Source organism: Pomacea canaliculata, linkage group LG3, assembly GCF_003073045.1.
Source record: "Pomacea canaliculata isolate SZHN2017 linkage group LG3, ASM307304v1, whole genome shotgun sequence".
NCBI lineage: Eukaryota > Metazoa > Mollusca > Gastropoda > Architaenioglossa > Ampullariidae > Pomacea > Pomacea canaliculata.
Window position 1 is genome coordinate 17,409,396 of NC_037592.1, and position 13,829 is coordinate 17,423,224.

Here is a 13,829-nt window from a genome sequence, read left to right on the forward strand (position 1 = left end):
GGCGGAAGTGCAGCACTGCGCATGACAGGAGCAAGTAAAATTCCAACATGACTGCTCCGCTTTCTGTTGTGGACTTACACCTACTGGCAAACAAACAAGATCTCAATGTATATTGACGGTTGTGAAATGTACCAGGTAATACACAGGTTTCAAAATGTTTGATACTGAATCACATGTTAAATGTTACCTTGCAAGACTTGTGTAAATACCTGAGAGTATCTTGTTGTCATGGAAGCTTTGCTCGGTCGCAAAGTCATGGTAAGGTGTTTTATCCTGTAAATAAACCCATGTTATTATTATTATAGCTTCACCAAAACCAAATTAGCATAGCGAAAATTGCATCCTCCATTGGATTTTTATAGAATAGCATCACAAGATGTATTAGGCTGTAAAGTAATTATTATTTACTCGTAATGATTGATGCAGGAGATCGATCGTCATAGTCCGTGAATCACACGGGGATGAAATTTATATCATAAAACTACACAATAAATTATCTTTGAAGCTAAGTCTTAATCGATTTTTTGCAGTTTTCCACAAGGCTGAAATAGACCTAACAGAAAATATCAGGGAATCAATAGTGTATTTGCACAATATTTGTTGGCCTCAGATTATAGATATAAGAAAGCATAGTATGTATATGAGAAGTCTGAAGATGGAGAACACTTTTAAGTGTAAATTTGCGCTGAGTCAGTGTTTTTGCTGTATCTAATGATAAATGATGTTCTTTCTGATTAGTTTCTTGCATCAATGTGATGGAGATAATCAGTTATTAAGATCACAATGTTCGAAAAAACTTTGTATGTTTTATTTAATTACCCAAAATGTTGCTCAGTTATTTCTTAAAGGACTGCAGAATTAATTGTTAAAAATATTAATTTTTCTTTTTGGCAGGTACATTTTCAATCATAGAATTGGAAGTAATGGCACTTGCATTTCAGCGTCCTGTGTCACATAGGTAAATAAAACATTTCATGGTTTGAAAGTAGCTGCATGTATGTTAAGGTTTTATATATGTGTTTGTTTTATCAGCTTGTAATTTGTTTAAATGGTTTCATACACTTTGTGAAGTTTGGTTTTACACTAAGTTTATCATTTATATTCACCATGACCATCTCACATCAGAGCATAGAAAATTTTTAATATTTAAATTTTAATTTTTTAACAGATTTCAAGATAAAACTTTATCTTTAGCACTTAAGGAGAAAAGGAATTTTATCTTAATGTTTTTGACATTGATTTTTTTGTGAATGTCAAGTGGTAGATTATTAACTTCATTATAACTTAGTGATAAATGTTCTACCTGCAGTGCATATAAGATGAACTCTACCCGGCGCCCACAAAGTGGCCTAACACGAGGCGTGCAAATCACTGAGCTGCCAGATGGGTGTATGAACCCAGATCCAGTTATCATGCAGGAAACAGACATTCTCATGGAACAGTACTTGTCCCCAACTAAATTGGTGTGTTTTTGTTATTTTATGGGACATGCAAGACCTTTAAAGATATATCTAACTAACATATTTAGTTCTTTAAGTGAAGGAAAATGAGCAGATGAAGTGTTGTGAGCCATTTAGAAATGGCACTCTATAAATAATAAATAATCTTTATTATTATTATGTAAGTGAAAAAATAGTATGTTTGAAAATTCTGTATGAAAATAGAAATATGAAAGTGTAAGTAAACAAAAGCAAGTAAACAGAAAACATTCAGTGTTCACATGGAAAATCTAGAATCATGCTAAAATCTAAGATGGTGTACACAATCTGAATGCATTGCTATTTTTATCAGGCCATACAAGAGGGTATTACAATGTTTATTGCTTCATGTCTAGCATAATGTTTACAGACATCAGATCACTGTTTTATCATGTTTGTTCTTTTTCAGCAACTACTGGCAGGCACAGACAAACTCGACCAAGTCCAGTCTCTTGAATTAAGGGTAGACACATCAGAAACAACATTAAATAACTTTGGAACACTCTTGCCTAACCTCACTGTCCTGAAACTCTCTGGCAGTCTGATCCCTTGTATCAGGTACAGAGCAAGTTGCCATCTGCTTTTGTTTCTGTCAGGTTTTAATCAGCATGTCATTCACTTCATCAGTTATATTCGTATATGACACTGCCCACATTGCTTCCTTTTTTTTAGCATTAGCTTATTATAATTATATTTAAAAAGAATGGTTCATTTCTGAAACATCTTTCACTCACCTTGTTCATTCAAAGTTTTTTTGAGGATTGTGTAGACTTTTCTTCCCTTCTTGCCTAATACCAGTTTATTTTCTTGCATGCTCCTTTGTTATTGTCATACTTGTGACACTTGTCTGTACAGAGACCTTGGCTCTGCATTGCATAAGCTGGAAGTACTCTGGATGCCTCGGTGCAGTCTGGAAGAATTGGATGGCATATCAGCCATGCTGCAACTACGGGAAGTTTACTTAGCATACAATGAGTTGTCAGATTTATCACCGCTTAGCATGCTGGAGGAATTAGAAATCCTAGACTTGGAAGGGTGAGCTGAGATCAATGATCACAGTTGTGTATGTCATTGTGTAATAATTTTCTTTAATATTGAAGGATTTCTTCTCCACCCCTAACCATAATTGTGGTTCAAGTCAGCCAGGAACATTTATATTACTTGTTCACTTATAATCAAAAGCATTATGTCCTAAAACAAAGTCCAGAAATTTTACATTTTTTGTCTTAAAACAAATGCCCACTAATCTTTGTGATTTGACTTCCTTTTTTTTTTTTTTTGTGGCCATGTGAGTCATTCATGCTCATATTCCTGACTTCTTTTACTCTAAACGTTTTAACAGATTTTCTTCAAACAAAATTATCCACTTGATGTTTTTAAAGTCTTCTCTACAATATTTAGTATTCAAAGTTCTTTGCTCATATGTTGCAATTTTATACAGTAATTTAATTTTTTATTTCTAGAAACAATTTAGATGACATTTGTCAAATCGAGTATTTGACCTTATGTCCCAAACTGGGTCAGCTGACTCTGGATGGAAACCCCATCTGTGTCAGACCAACACCAGATGCTCAAGAGGTAAAACTGCATACAGCCATTCACCTTCCTTACCAGTCACAAGGCTTAATATTTGTTATAAATGCAGTCAGACCTTGGTATTGGAATAAACCTCATTTCAGAAAATCACTCTAAGGAATAGTCATATTTTAAAATTTCTGTTATTCTTGTTAAATATGTTCTACCTCACTCTGGTCTACCTGAATTCTGGATATCCACTTTCCAGAAATAAGTTTACACATTGTATAACGACTAAATGTCTATCAATTCTGGCAGCATAAAAGAAATCAGCAACAGCTTCTTTATAATTAATTACAGAATAAAATAAAAGTGAAGGTAATTCAGGAAAATGTCATACCTTCATTGAGTTCAGCAATGCAGTTTGCCAGCCTGCATATTTTGGATCTGCTTATAAATCATGTTTATCCAGAGTTAGGTTTTTAGATCTGAGTTTTGGATGTTATAGCAGGACCAAGAATTTTTGGTTGGAGAACCTCAGTTTCCTGTGGAAAGAATTTTATACCTGTGCCTCTGATACTTAGGTTCTGTTATAAATGTTAGTTAGATTGACTGTAGTTTATTTTGCAAAGTCAATAATGCAGTGCAAGGATAGTTACAGTAACATATGGTTTATTCAAACTATTTATTATGTGGGAGTTACTGTACCATACTTTAATGTTGCTTGAAACAGTGTTATGTTTCTACCATTTTCTTTGTTCTTTTTTCAGGAAGATTACGACTACAGAGAAACCATAAAAAAGATTTTGCCAGCCCTTCTTACTCTGGATGATAAACCTACAGACGAAAGTGGTTCTGTAGCAACAAATGTCTTTGATGCTGATTGGGAGTATCTTGAAGAATTGCAGAGAGATGCCTTGGTTATGGAATCCAAGGAAAATGACAAAGAGACAGGTGTGTGAAGTATCCATCTATCCATCTTGTAACAAATATGTATGTGTGACAAAAAAATTAATAGTTTTACATTTACCAAATTTTGCTTTTAGATATTTAAAAATTAATGTGATGGAGCCAATAGATTTGATTTTCTCATTATTAAGTAATCACTTTCATTTATTGAGGACTAATATGTTTTCCAAGTATATTTACTGTAAGAAGTTCTTTACAGTACATTTTCTTTTAAACTCAGGCCTATAAATTTATATTACCACACAAAGTGCTTTATGGCTAGTGTCAGAGGCTGGAAGACCTACAACTGCAGCCTTACAACCTGCCACATCATATAGACCAGGATCTGCACTCCGTCCTTCTTCTGGCTTTCGTCCAAGCAGTGCTGCCAGACGGCCAGCAACTCTGAGTGCAGGACGGCCCAGCAGTGCATCAAAAGAAAAGTCAAAGAGGCGACCAGCATCCAGTGGTGTGCATATCTTTTCTCTTGGGTCATTGCAAAATGTATTAATGCATACAGAGCAATATTGTGTAAATTTGTATGATGTTACATGGCATTCAGACAAACAAGGGCAGTGTATGGTCTGTAGTCCTTTTACACCTTTTACACTGTACCAGACTGTATGTAATATGCAGCATTACGTGTGTGGTGGATTGCTGTCAGTCTTCCGAGACCAAAGCTTAGCCTCTTGCAAAGTTCTCCGCATTACCGTAGCCAATTCCTGCTTGCTGTGCTTCCATTGTGATTTGCCCTGCGGAGGGGAGGTAACCTGAATGACGGGGGAGGAGGGGCTTGTCATCTGACATGAACACAATCATTGTTTATTCTTTGTTACTTCTCGAGGAGAACTCTCCAGGTTTTAGAACCATACAGTAGGACTGCCTTCACATTGGTGTTGAAGATGCGGGTCTTACTGCGGAAGAATAATAAGTCATCCATTCCTTGTGTTTTCTTTCTCTTTTCCCTAGAACTTCTGTACAGATTGTCTTCCAAATGCTCTTGAGTGTTGACCAGTGTTCTTCCACTGATTCTTCTGTCAGTCGTTAAATGGCCTCACATTTATTCTTGACTTCACAGTTATAAATTTCCCTTGTTCCCTTGCTCTTGAGGTACTGAGTACTTGAGCCAACTTGTGGTGTAGTCTGGATCAGTGAAGGACTTCAGCTTAATCTTGAAGGCTGTCACTAGGCGCCAGTGGTCTAAAGCAACATTTGCAACTCTTCTCACTCGGACATGTTGGAAACTCCTTCTCCACTTTCAAGCAACTGTTGTATGGTCAACACCATCATTGAGCAATGTCTAATTGATAGATTGCTGATCATGTGACTCTTTCTTCATCCTGTTAATATATGTATAAACCCTTTCACACAAGAAAACTTTGGCTTAATAATTTCTTCTTTCCAAATTGTACCAGTAAAGTATGCTTTCTCACCAGACGCAGTTGAAGGCACGGAAGCAGTCAGCAATCTGACCTGTGGCAATGTGGTGTGTGGAAATCCTTCCAAAGCGCTACGAGAGCGACGGAAAGCCAACACAAGTCAAGAACTGGTTAAAAAGTCTGAACCTGAGCTGCATGATGGTAGCTTGCAAACAGTAGGTAACACTTTATATGAGACTTAACATGCTAAAATAATCCTTCACATCATCTAGCAGTTGGTAACTATATCTCACTTCATCTAGTACTTTGTAAACCATACAGATTCTTAAAGAAAATGTACTCAGAGTAACCAATGTACCCAAGTATATTTTAATAAACTTTTTTTTCAGCATTTTATCCTGTTATTATACTTTGGTCCCAAACAATGTCTAGATTCAAAGAATATTTATCACAGCTTACTTGGTTATGGTCACTTAAATTTCCTGATAACTAAGGCAGATTGCTCAGTTTGTTGTTGGTCAACTGAAATTCTGTGATTTGACATTTTCTTTGGATGATCTACCCAGCTCATCTCAATAATCTCTAGTCATTCCAGTTCTTAGAATTTCTAATTGTTCTGATCTTATAGAGCTGTGATAAAACAATACTCAGTTTTACAAGCTAAACCTGAAAGAAAGTATGCAGGACATTCTGTTGTCTTGATCTGAAGTTGATATGACCTGTGTAGGCAGCAGCCCAGGATGCACAGCTTGGTGTCAAGAAGACTGTCATTGACATAACTGATGTGGGCTCTATTGAGGACAAGGACATCAGTGACCTGCTGCATGAACTGCAGTCTTGGAAAATAGAACACGAAAAGTCAGTTGACAAAGATTTTTTTATTCATTTAATGTATGAAAAAAAAACCTGTTCCATTCCATCAAAACACATGATCCTACTTAACTGCTGATGGAGGCCTAATATGCCATAGAAGGTAGTAAGTTTACATTATCCATGTTCTCTTTAGGGTTTGTTTGGAAAAGATAAACCTTTCTTCGTATTCAGTTTTATTTCTGACCATTGTTTTCTTTGTTGTTGCTGTAAGCAATATGCTAAACTGCTGTTATGATTGTTAATGTAACAGAAGAAAAAATATCTTCATACAATATGCTATTAATTTTATCATGGTCATGTCTATCACAGTTACTTGATAATGGGTAAACACCAAAAGCTGCATGCTTGAATCTCTTAAAAATAAGTTTTAGTTTAGGGTTAGGGTTGCTACTGTTCGAGAAGCATAGGACTGCAACAACACCTCGCCAGCGGACCTGGTTTTGGGCAACCCCCTTCAGTTGCGCCCATGTGGTTCCGACGTCCTTTACCTCACTTTTGCTGTTCTTTTCCAAGACTGCTTTTGTCTCCCAACTCTCCTCTTCCCATGAGGATTCCAGTCAAGTGCCTGTTTGGCAACGGTGTCATTTGGTTTGTGCAGGGTGTGTCCCCATTTGTGCTTTTTGATGTCTTGGCTAGTGGAATTCTGCTTGGTTCTTTTCCACAGGCTGCTGTTGGAGATCTTTTCAGGCCATCTTATTCCCAGAATACGGCGTAGGCATTGGTTGGTAAAGGTCTGGAGCTTGTTGTTGATGTTTGTCACCCTCCAGGTTTGAGAACCATACAGTAGGACTGCCTTCAGACTGGTGTTGAAGATGCGGGTCTTACTGCAGAAGGATAATTCTCGGGAATTCCAGATGGGTGTAGACTGCTGAAAGCATACCTGGCTTTGTTGATGCGGCTTTTGATGTCGTCCACTCCACCATCCTAGTTGACCCCCCAGATACATAAAGCAGTCTGTTTCCAGGATGTTCTTTCCTAGAAGTTAAATTGGGTCTTTCTGCTTATTGTTGATTCTCATCACTTTGGTCTTCTTTCTGTTGACCTTTAACGTCAGTCTTTCTGCTTCTTCTGTTAGCTTATTCAGTTTGGTTTGTGCATGTTGGTGCTGATGAGATAGGAGACTAATGTCATATGCAAAGTCCAAGGTCCTCTAATTGTTTGGTGAAAGTCTACTGGATACAGGTGCTGATGTCTTGGGTTATGTTGCACATAATCCAGTCTATGACCATCAGGAAGATTGTTGGTGATAATATGCAACCCTGTCTTACGCCGGTCTTCATTACAAAAGGTTAAGTGAGTTTAGCCATTGTGAATAACTTGGCAGGACGAGTCTTCGTACAACCCCTGAATAAGGTGGAATGCCATAGCGGATCATCAGCCTCCAGATGACGTCCCTCTCTACACTGTCTAATGCCACCTCAAAGTCCACAAAAGTTATTTAGAGGTAGGACTGCCACTCAATAGATTGCTCAGTGAAGATACGGAGGGTTGCAATGTGGTCAGTGCATGACCTATCCTGGCGAAACCCTGCTTGTTCTGGTCTCAGTCTCTTTTTTAGAAATAAAAGTCATCGAAATTGTGCCTAGTTTTGTTTCTTCACAAATTTATAATATGGGTACTTCTAATTATTTTTTTTTATCCGTTTTATCTGTTGTAGAAGACTTGAAAAAATCAGAGAATCCAAGGCACCACAGGTATTTAAAATTGAGCACGATGAGCACAACAAAAAGCTTGATCTTTCTGGCAGTGATCTTGATGATCACAATGAGATGTACAAGGATGATGATGTGGACAAGGATGATGATGTGGATATTGATTTTAGGCCCAGTTCTGCTATGCAGCAGTACCAGCAGCAACAGCAGCTAAAACTGTCAAGTACAAAGGACAGGTTGTTACCTTCTGGATCAGGCCTGTCACATCTGAATGGAGCTAGACCCGGGTCATTCATGGAAGACACTCCTAAAGATAGTCCTATAGATCAGGTTGTCAGCACCAGGCAGAGAGGAAGTAGAGAGATTCAAGAGCAGAAGAAGTCATGTGACGATGATGTGCACCTGACCAAAGAGTATGAAAGACTGAAAGAGCTGAAGAAGCAGAGTGAGAGAGGGAGGCTAGTTACAAAGCAGGGAGCACTGAAGGAGATTCGACCTCCGAGCCCTGGTTTTCACTCCACTCAAGTGAATCATCCTTCCAGTTCTATAGCTTCACCATTTTCTGGGGCTCGTTCCCCAAACAGCCCTACAAGCAAGGATGCCATCCAGCCATTTCCAAAAGAGCGACCAAAGAAGTTAAGGTTGAAACTTTCCAGTATTGTGTGTGATGTGTATGTTGATTATGAGTGGCTTGTTAAATTAACCCAGACAAATTATTCTGTCTCCTAATGTCTTTCAAAAATGCAAGCAGTCCACTTGTTTGCCATTTTATTTTTTTTGCATCAGATGCAACTATCAGCAATTTTGATAAATTTCTTCAACACAGATAATCCATACATGGGAAGCATGTTGATAGAAGTTTCTGTGTGTGTGATTGTAGTTGTCTGCTTACATTGAAACTGATTGAAAGTGCTAAAATCGTAGAAGTTTATTTAACTCATGCTCTGTTCATCCACACAGGATTGGTCCCACTGGGTTGCCTGGGTCAACCCAACAGCCACTAGTTCGAGATATTATGACACCACCTGCAAAACCAGGTATGGCAAGTGTGCGACCTTCATCTTCACTGCCACCTTCTGGCCCTTCAAGCAGGATACGAAGACAGCTGCCAGAAGTGCCAACACTTCCATCTCGCCCGCCAGTCTCCAAATCCTAGCCAATGCCACACATTCCCTTGAAATGGTGTAATCAAAGTGATTTGCCTTGGTAACATAATGGCTTTGGAGTGTTGAGAATTAAGGGCTTGACTGTGAAGCTCTTAAAGTGCTCGATCAAAATTTATGCTTGTACTGCTGAGTTATCATTGTCCCAATCCTGCTGAGGGTTTTTTTTTTTTTTTAAAGTGGCTGACTTTTTAAACTTTTTTAATACTGTGCACTGTGATAGATTGTTATTTATCAGTTTTATGATGAAGAGAATCGAGAGCAAGGACCTGTCTGTTGTTGATGACTTGTTAATCCAGCTGTTTGTACAATGCATGTATGGAACAAAAGTTTAAGTACAATTTTGCTGGCTGAAACCAAGGTAAATTTTTAAAGCTTTATAGTCTTATTCTTGCTATTTTTTGTAAATGTAGCAGAAAAAGTGAATAAAAAGTTCTCTCTTTTGGAGCACCGTGTTCCATGCTAATAAAGTAAACATAGTCTAAAAACAATTATGCTTTATAAGCTATAACTGATACCGTCCACAAGTCTGCATTTCTCCTATGCAGCAGTGCACCATGGTGTTTATTAGTCTAGCCACCGATTCTTATAGCCAAAGCAGAGATAAACAGTGAGATCATTAGGTGCTTACTAGTGGATGATTTTTACACCCACTTTTGATATTCCTTTGGTTTATCAGCTGATGTATTATTTACTTTGGGCGCATACTACAGACATAGAGGGATGAATAAAGTAGAAAAATACAGACTGCTCCTATTTTTTTTTTTTAAAAGCTAGGTTATTTAAATTATTTCTTTTGTGTGCTGGCTTGGTTTCAATGACTTACTTCACATTTTTGTTTTTAATTGGCTTTTAGGATAGTTGAACATCAGCATTGCAATGATCAGTTGATTACATTAATACTGGAAGTAAAAAAGTTTCCCTCAATTTTTTTTCCCAGAAGGCAGTGGCTGTAATTTTTTTTTTGGTCATTTTTACTGTGCTTATTATTACATTATGTGGTGTTGACATGGTACACATTGTGATTACCAAAATAGATATGTTGTAAAGTGTATGGCAGTATGAGAACGGCTCTATGTGCAGCTGTACACTGTTATATAAAAACTCCTGAAATACTAAATATGCTTTTATCATGGCTTAAATAAAGCCACTGTTTCTGAACTGACAATGTCAGATACAATCGGAAAAAAAAGAAAAGAAAATGTGCATTTGCACACTGTATTTTTTTTAAATTGCGAATACTGACAAAGCAGTCATTTGGAGGTGTTCACATTTTATGCAAATCAAGCTATTGATTGATTTAGTGAATAAATTAATTTTTGCATTTTCTCCACTTACATAATAATGATGTGAATTGCTTTGTTTATAGAAGTATTTACTTTTTTTTTGTTTGCTTGTAACAATTTGTTTGCAATGATGCATCGATGATAAAGAGATGCTCATAAATTTGTTCTTGCTTCTTTTCAGCCAGCTCTGTTTTGAAGCTGCTTTTGTCTTACATTGGTGTCAAATTTTCAGTGTGCCAAGCTCTTGCTTAGCGATGTTTTCACTTGATGAATACCATGTCTGCATTCTTCCATAGTGGACTGGTGTTTTCTTAAAAACTGATGCTTGTAACAGAAATATTCACTATCCATGCCATATGTTGCCCTCCAAGAAGGCGGCTGGCATGAAAAAGCCATGTTTCACATTTATTTTTGTAATACAGTTTGGTCCAAAATGTTTTGTAAATATTCTGCTTCTATAATAATGCATCTTGTGATATAAAAATACAAGAACAACAATTATCCACCCAGATTTGTTCAAGTACCAGTCCTTTTTAAATTCACAACTGGAAAGACTCTACCTATCATGAAAAAAGCATTTTGTTTTACAATTTTCTCCATTTAGCTTTATGTTTCATATTAGAAAGCAGCATGAAAGCCCAAAAGATTCTGCCATAGGTATTTAAATATTCTGCTGAGCTTATAATCGTTTTGTAATGATTTTTCAAGAACTACGACAAACCACTTTTTAACATCCATCCACACCTGCCATCGCCTGTAATGTTAGGCTCTGTTTGTGGCCAAAGTACCTGGTCGATAGAGTTTAAAGCACTGTCTCACTACAATATGAGTGAAGTTTGCAGAGAAAGTCTAATGATAAAATCCCTTAGACACCATGAAAAACAAAGATATCAGAAATAGAACTGTTATTAACTGCTATCAGATAAACTCACTTGTCACTTTTTTGGTTATGAGTAATGTATTTGATAAATGAGCACCAACTCCTATTTATGGGTAGCCTCAGATTACAGGTGCCAGCACACACATGATCTTGTGTGCAAGTTCGTTTTCTTCCTCTCTCCAAAGATCTGTATTCAGATCTCTCTCTCTCTCTCACTCATACACACATGACATCTGTTAATATTGTGCATAGGTCTACACGCAAAATATGGACTTTATACAATAAAGTATGGAATGTGTTTTCTACAATAATTTCCATGATTTTATTCCACGAATTTTAATTTTTTAAAGTGTCGGTGTTCAGTGTTTGCAGTCCATCCATGTGTAAATCATTATAGTTGTACATTTTAAGTTAGGTATTTAGTAGCTGTGCGATTGCTCGTATATGGATGCAAGGTCAGGCAGGCGATTGGTGTAAGAGTAAAGTAGTGTGTGTGTGTTCAAGATTTCATTACATAATGTGACGTGTGCATTGCATTATATATCTCTGATGAAGACTAGGTTACAATCGTTTTGTCAGAAATCACTGAAACTTATTTTTTCTCCTGTTTTTTTTTAAAGGAAAAGGCAAATGAACTAGTGAGTTGGGCTTAAAGAATAGATACTGATTTTCTGAATCATTCCCTAGAGATTTTGGGGTTTAAATGAATCCGTGTCCAAAGCACAGCAACGCTCCAATTCTCGGAGGCCGTTATGTTTATTACTCTTTTACGAAGGAAAACAATTGGACCCTACATCATGGCGTAGGAAGTGTCATTTGACAGGAGAAGACTTCTCTGTCACCTCAGTCTTCTTCACGGTTCTCAGATATTCGTCGCTGAACTCGGCTTCGAAACTGCATGGACCCTACAGATCCTCAGATCCCTGTGGCCTGCGTTTGACGACCGCACTTAGAAAACTGAAAGTTAACTCCAGCGTCACATTTGAAGACAAAAAAAATATTCTGACCTCCTTTTACCACCCGAGAGCTGTTTTAGAAGCGGATTGTTTGCAGCCCGAAATTTGGGGTGAAAACGATTCTGTATTATTTCAACCCAAATTTCATTTCACTTGCCTTTTCCTATGACAGCTAGGCAAGCTGCAGAAACCGAGTGACTTTGTTATGTAACAAAACATAGTATTAGAATGAATATGTCTGTGATGTAAGAAAATATGATTAGTATTAAAGTGAATATGTATGTTTGGGACCTGAGAAAAGATAATTAGTGTTGAGGTTTGATTTGCTGAAAATATCATGAACCATTTTCTTATCAACTTTCGGAAAGATTTCGAGAATTCACATGTACAACGTACAGTGTACACCATATATGTCTTTATCTTGAATAACTGTGATCGAAATGCTTGGCACGGATAGCTCTGCAAATGCATGGACGAATGACTATAAAAGAAGTGGTGTAACGATGTTGTAGGCTGTTCACTCTTTAGTTGAACTCTTGTTAAAACACATGCTTGCTGATCTCTATCTCATGGATTTTTTTTTTTTTGTAACATGTGCATGACATCTAGTTCGTTGGTTTTCGACACATCCGACTCCGAAATTATATCATTATAGTAAATAGCAAAATCCAAAAGTTGCGAAAAGAACAGTTTTGCTGGATAACACCATAACCCACCCGCTCTCCTCCATTCTGTATCACCAGGTAAGGATGCTAAGCGCCGCCACTGCTGACTGGCTCTGTGCTTGCCGTGTGGTACTCCTGAGTGTCAACACCCAACACACATTCCACCAAAAGTTTCGAGAGAAATTTTCCACCAGTCCAATGGCGCGATCGAGACTTGTGGGGCAAGTATTAAAAAAGTCAAGGAAGCTTATTGTCAATTTTCTGACCTGTCTTCAATGTTTGCACTGTCATCCCCAGCAAGCATCTATACCGTTGGCAGATATCATTTTCCTTTCAAAATTCCAGCTATAAATGTTGTTCGACCTCAGTGGCAAAACAGATGATAGGGTATACTCTCAGACTGTACGCTATATCATCACAGATCGAAACGAGCACCTATCTACTCCAGCATCTAGGGTGTCGTTTCTCTGTCAGATGTTGCCCTCGGCATTGTCGATAACAGAGCATGCAAGAAGAAAAAGACTTTTAAATAGACGCTCATCTGATACTGTCTCGTGCTCTGACGTCACAACCCTGACCTCAGGGGGTAGAAGCCACCCTCGATCAATGTCCTGAAGCCATGAAGTGATGCCGTGAGTCGGCGAAAGTGAAGAGCTTCTCGTCGATGTGGTTCACTGTCACAGCAGACAATGGCAGCGAGTTGCACACTTGACATTCTGCTTTTTGTCAGAACTTAGACGAGTGACTGTCTCCAGGTATAGGTTCGCTTGAATGTGAGGCATTATTTGTCGGTATGTTTACTAAATAAAATCACAACATTGTTTACATTTGCTGAAATATAATCTGTTACTGTGCGTCATTGGCGTGCGTAGACACACAATTTCATTGTTGTCATGACGACTAAGAAAAAAAAACAACAACAAAAACAAAACGTAGAACGTTATTGCTCTTTCTGTTCTCCAAGATGAAAGAAATCGATTTGTTTACCGATTGAGCTGCATGTCTTCCCTCTCTTATGGCTTTTAGCATTTCAG

The 13,829-nt window shown here is 37.7% G+C and overlaps 1 protein-coding gene across 1 annotated transcript; it reads left to right on the plus strand.

The window, feature by feature from the left end:
- Positions 1–7: 7 nt before the first annotated feature.
- LOC112560204 (dynein assembly factor 1, axonemal homolog) lies at positions 8–11,499 on the plus strand. The gene is made up of 12 exons (XM_025231856.1): positions 8–135; positions 895–958; positions 1,310–1,463; positions 1,888–2,036; positions 2,334–2,513; positions 2,942–3,056; positions 3,764–3,947; positions 4,225–4,410; positions 5,378–5,535; positions 6,048–6,178; positions 7,851–8,486; positions 8,806–11,499. Exons 2-12 carry the CDS (start codon positions 924–926, stop codon positions 8,999–9,001), a joined length of 2,124 nt encoding a protein of 707 aa, XP_025087641.1. The 5' UTR covers positions 8–135; positions 895–923; the 3' UTR covers positions 9,002–11,499.
- The last annotated feature ends 2,330 nt before the right edge of the window (positions 11,500–13,829 follow it).

What these genes read in the sequence shown, in the direction of transcription:
- LOC112560204 (XM_025231856.1), top strand. Translation starts at nt 924, where the DNA reads ATGGCACTTGCATTTCAGCGTCCTGTGTCACATAG. An exon ending in ACTTGTCCCCAACTAAATTG is followed by an intron (nt 1,464 to 1,887) that starts GTGTGTTTTTGT and finishes GTTCTTTTTCAG; the next exon opens with CAACTACTGGCAGGCACAGA. An exon ending in TGGAAAATAGAACACGAAAA is followed by an intron (nt 6,179 to 7,850) that starts GTCAGTTGACAA and finishes TATCTGTTGTAG; the next exon opens with AAGACTTGAAAAAATCAGAG.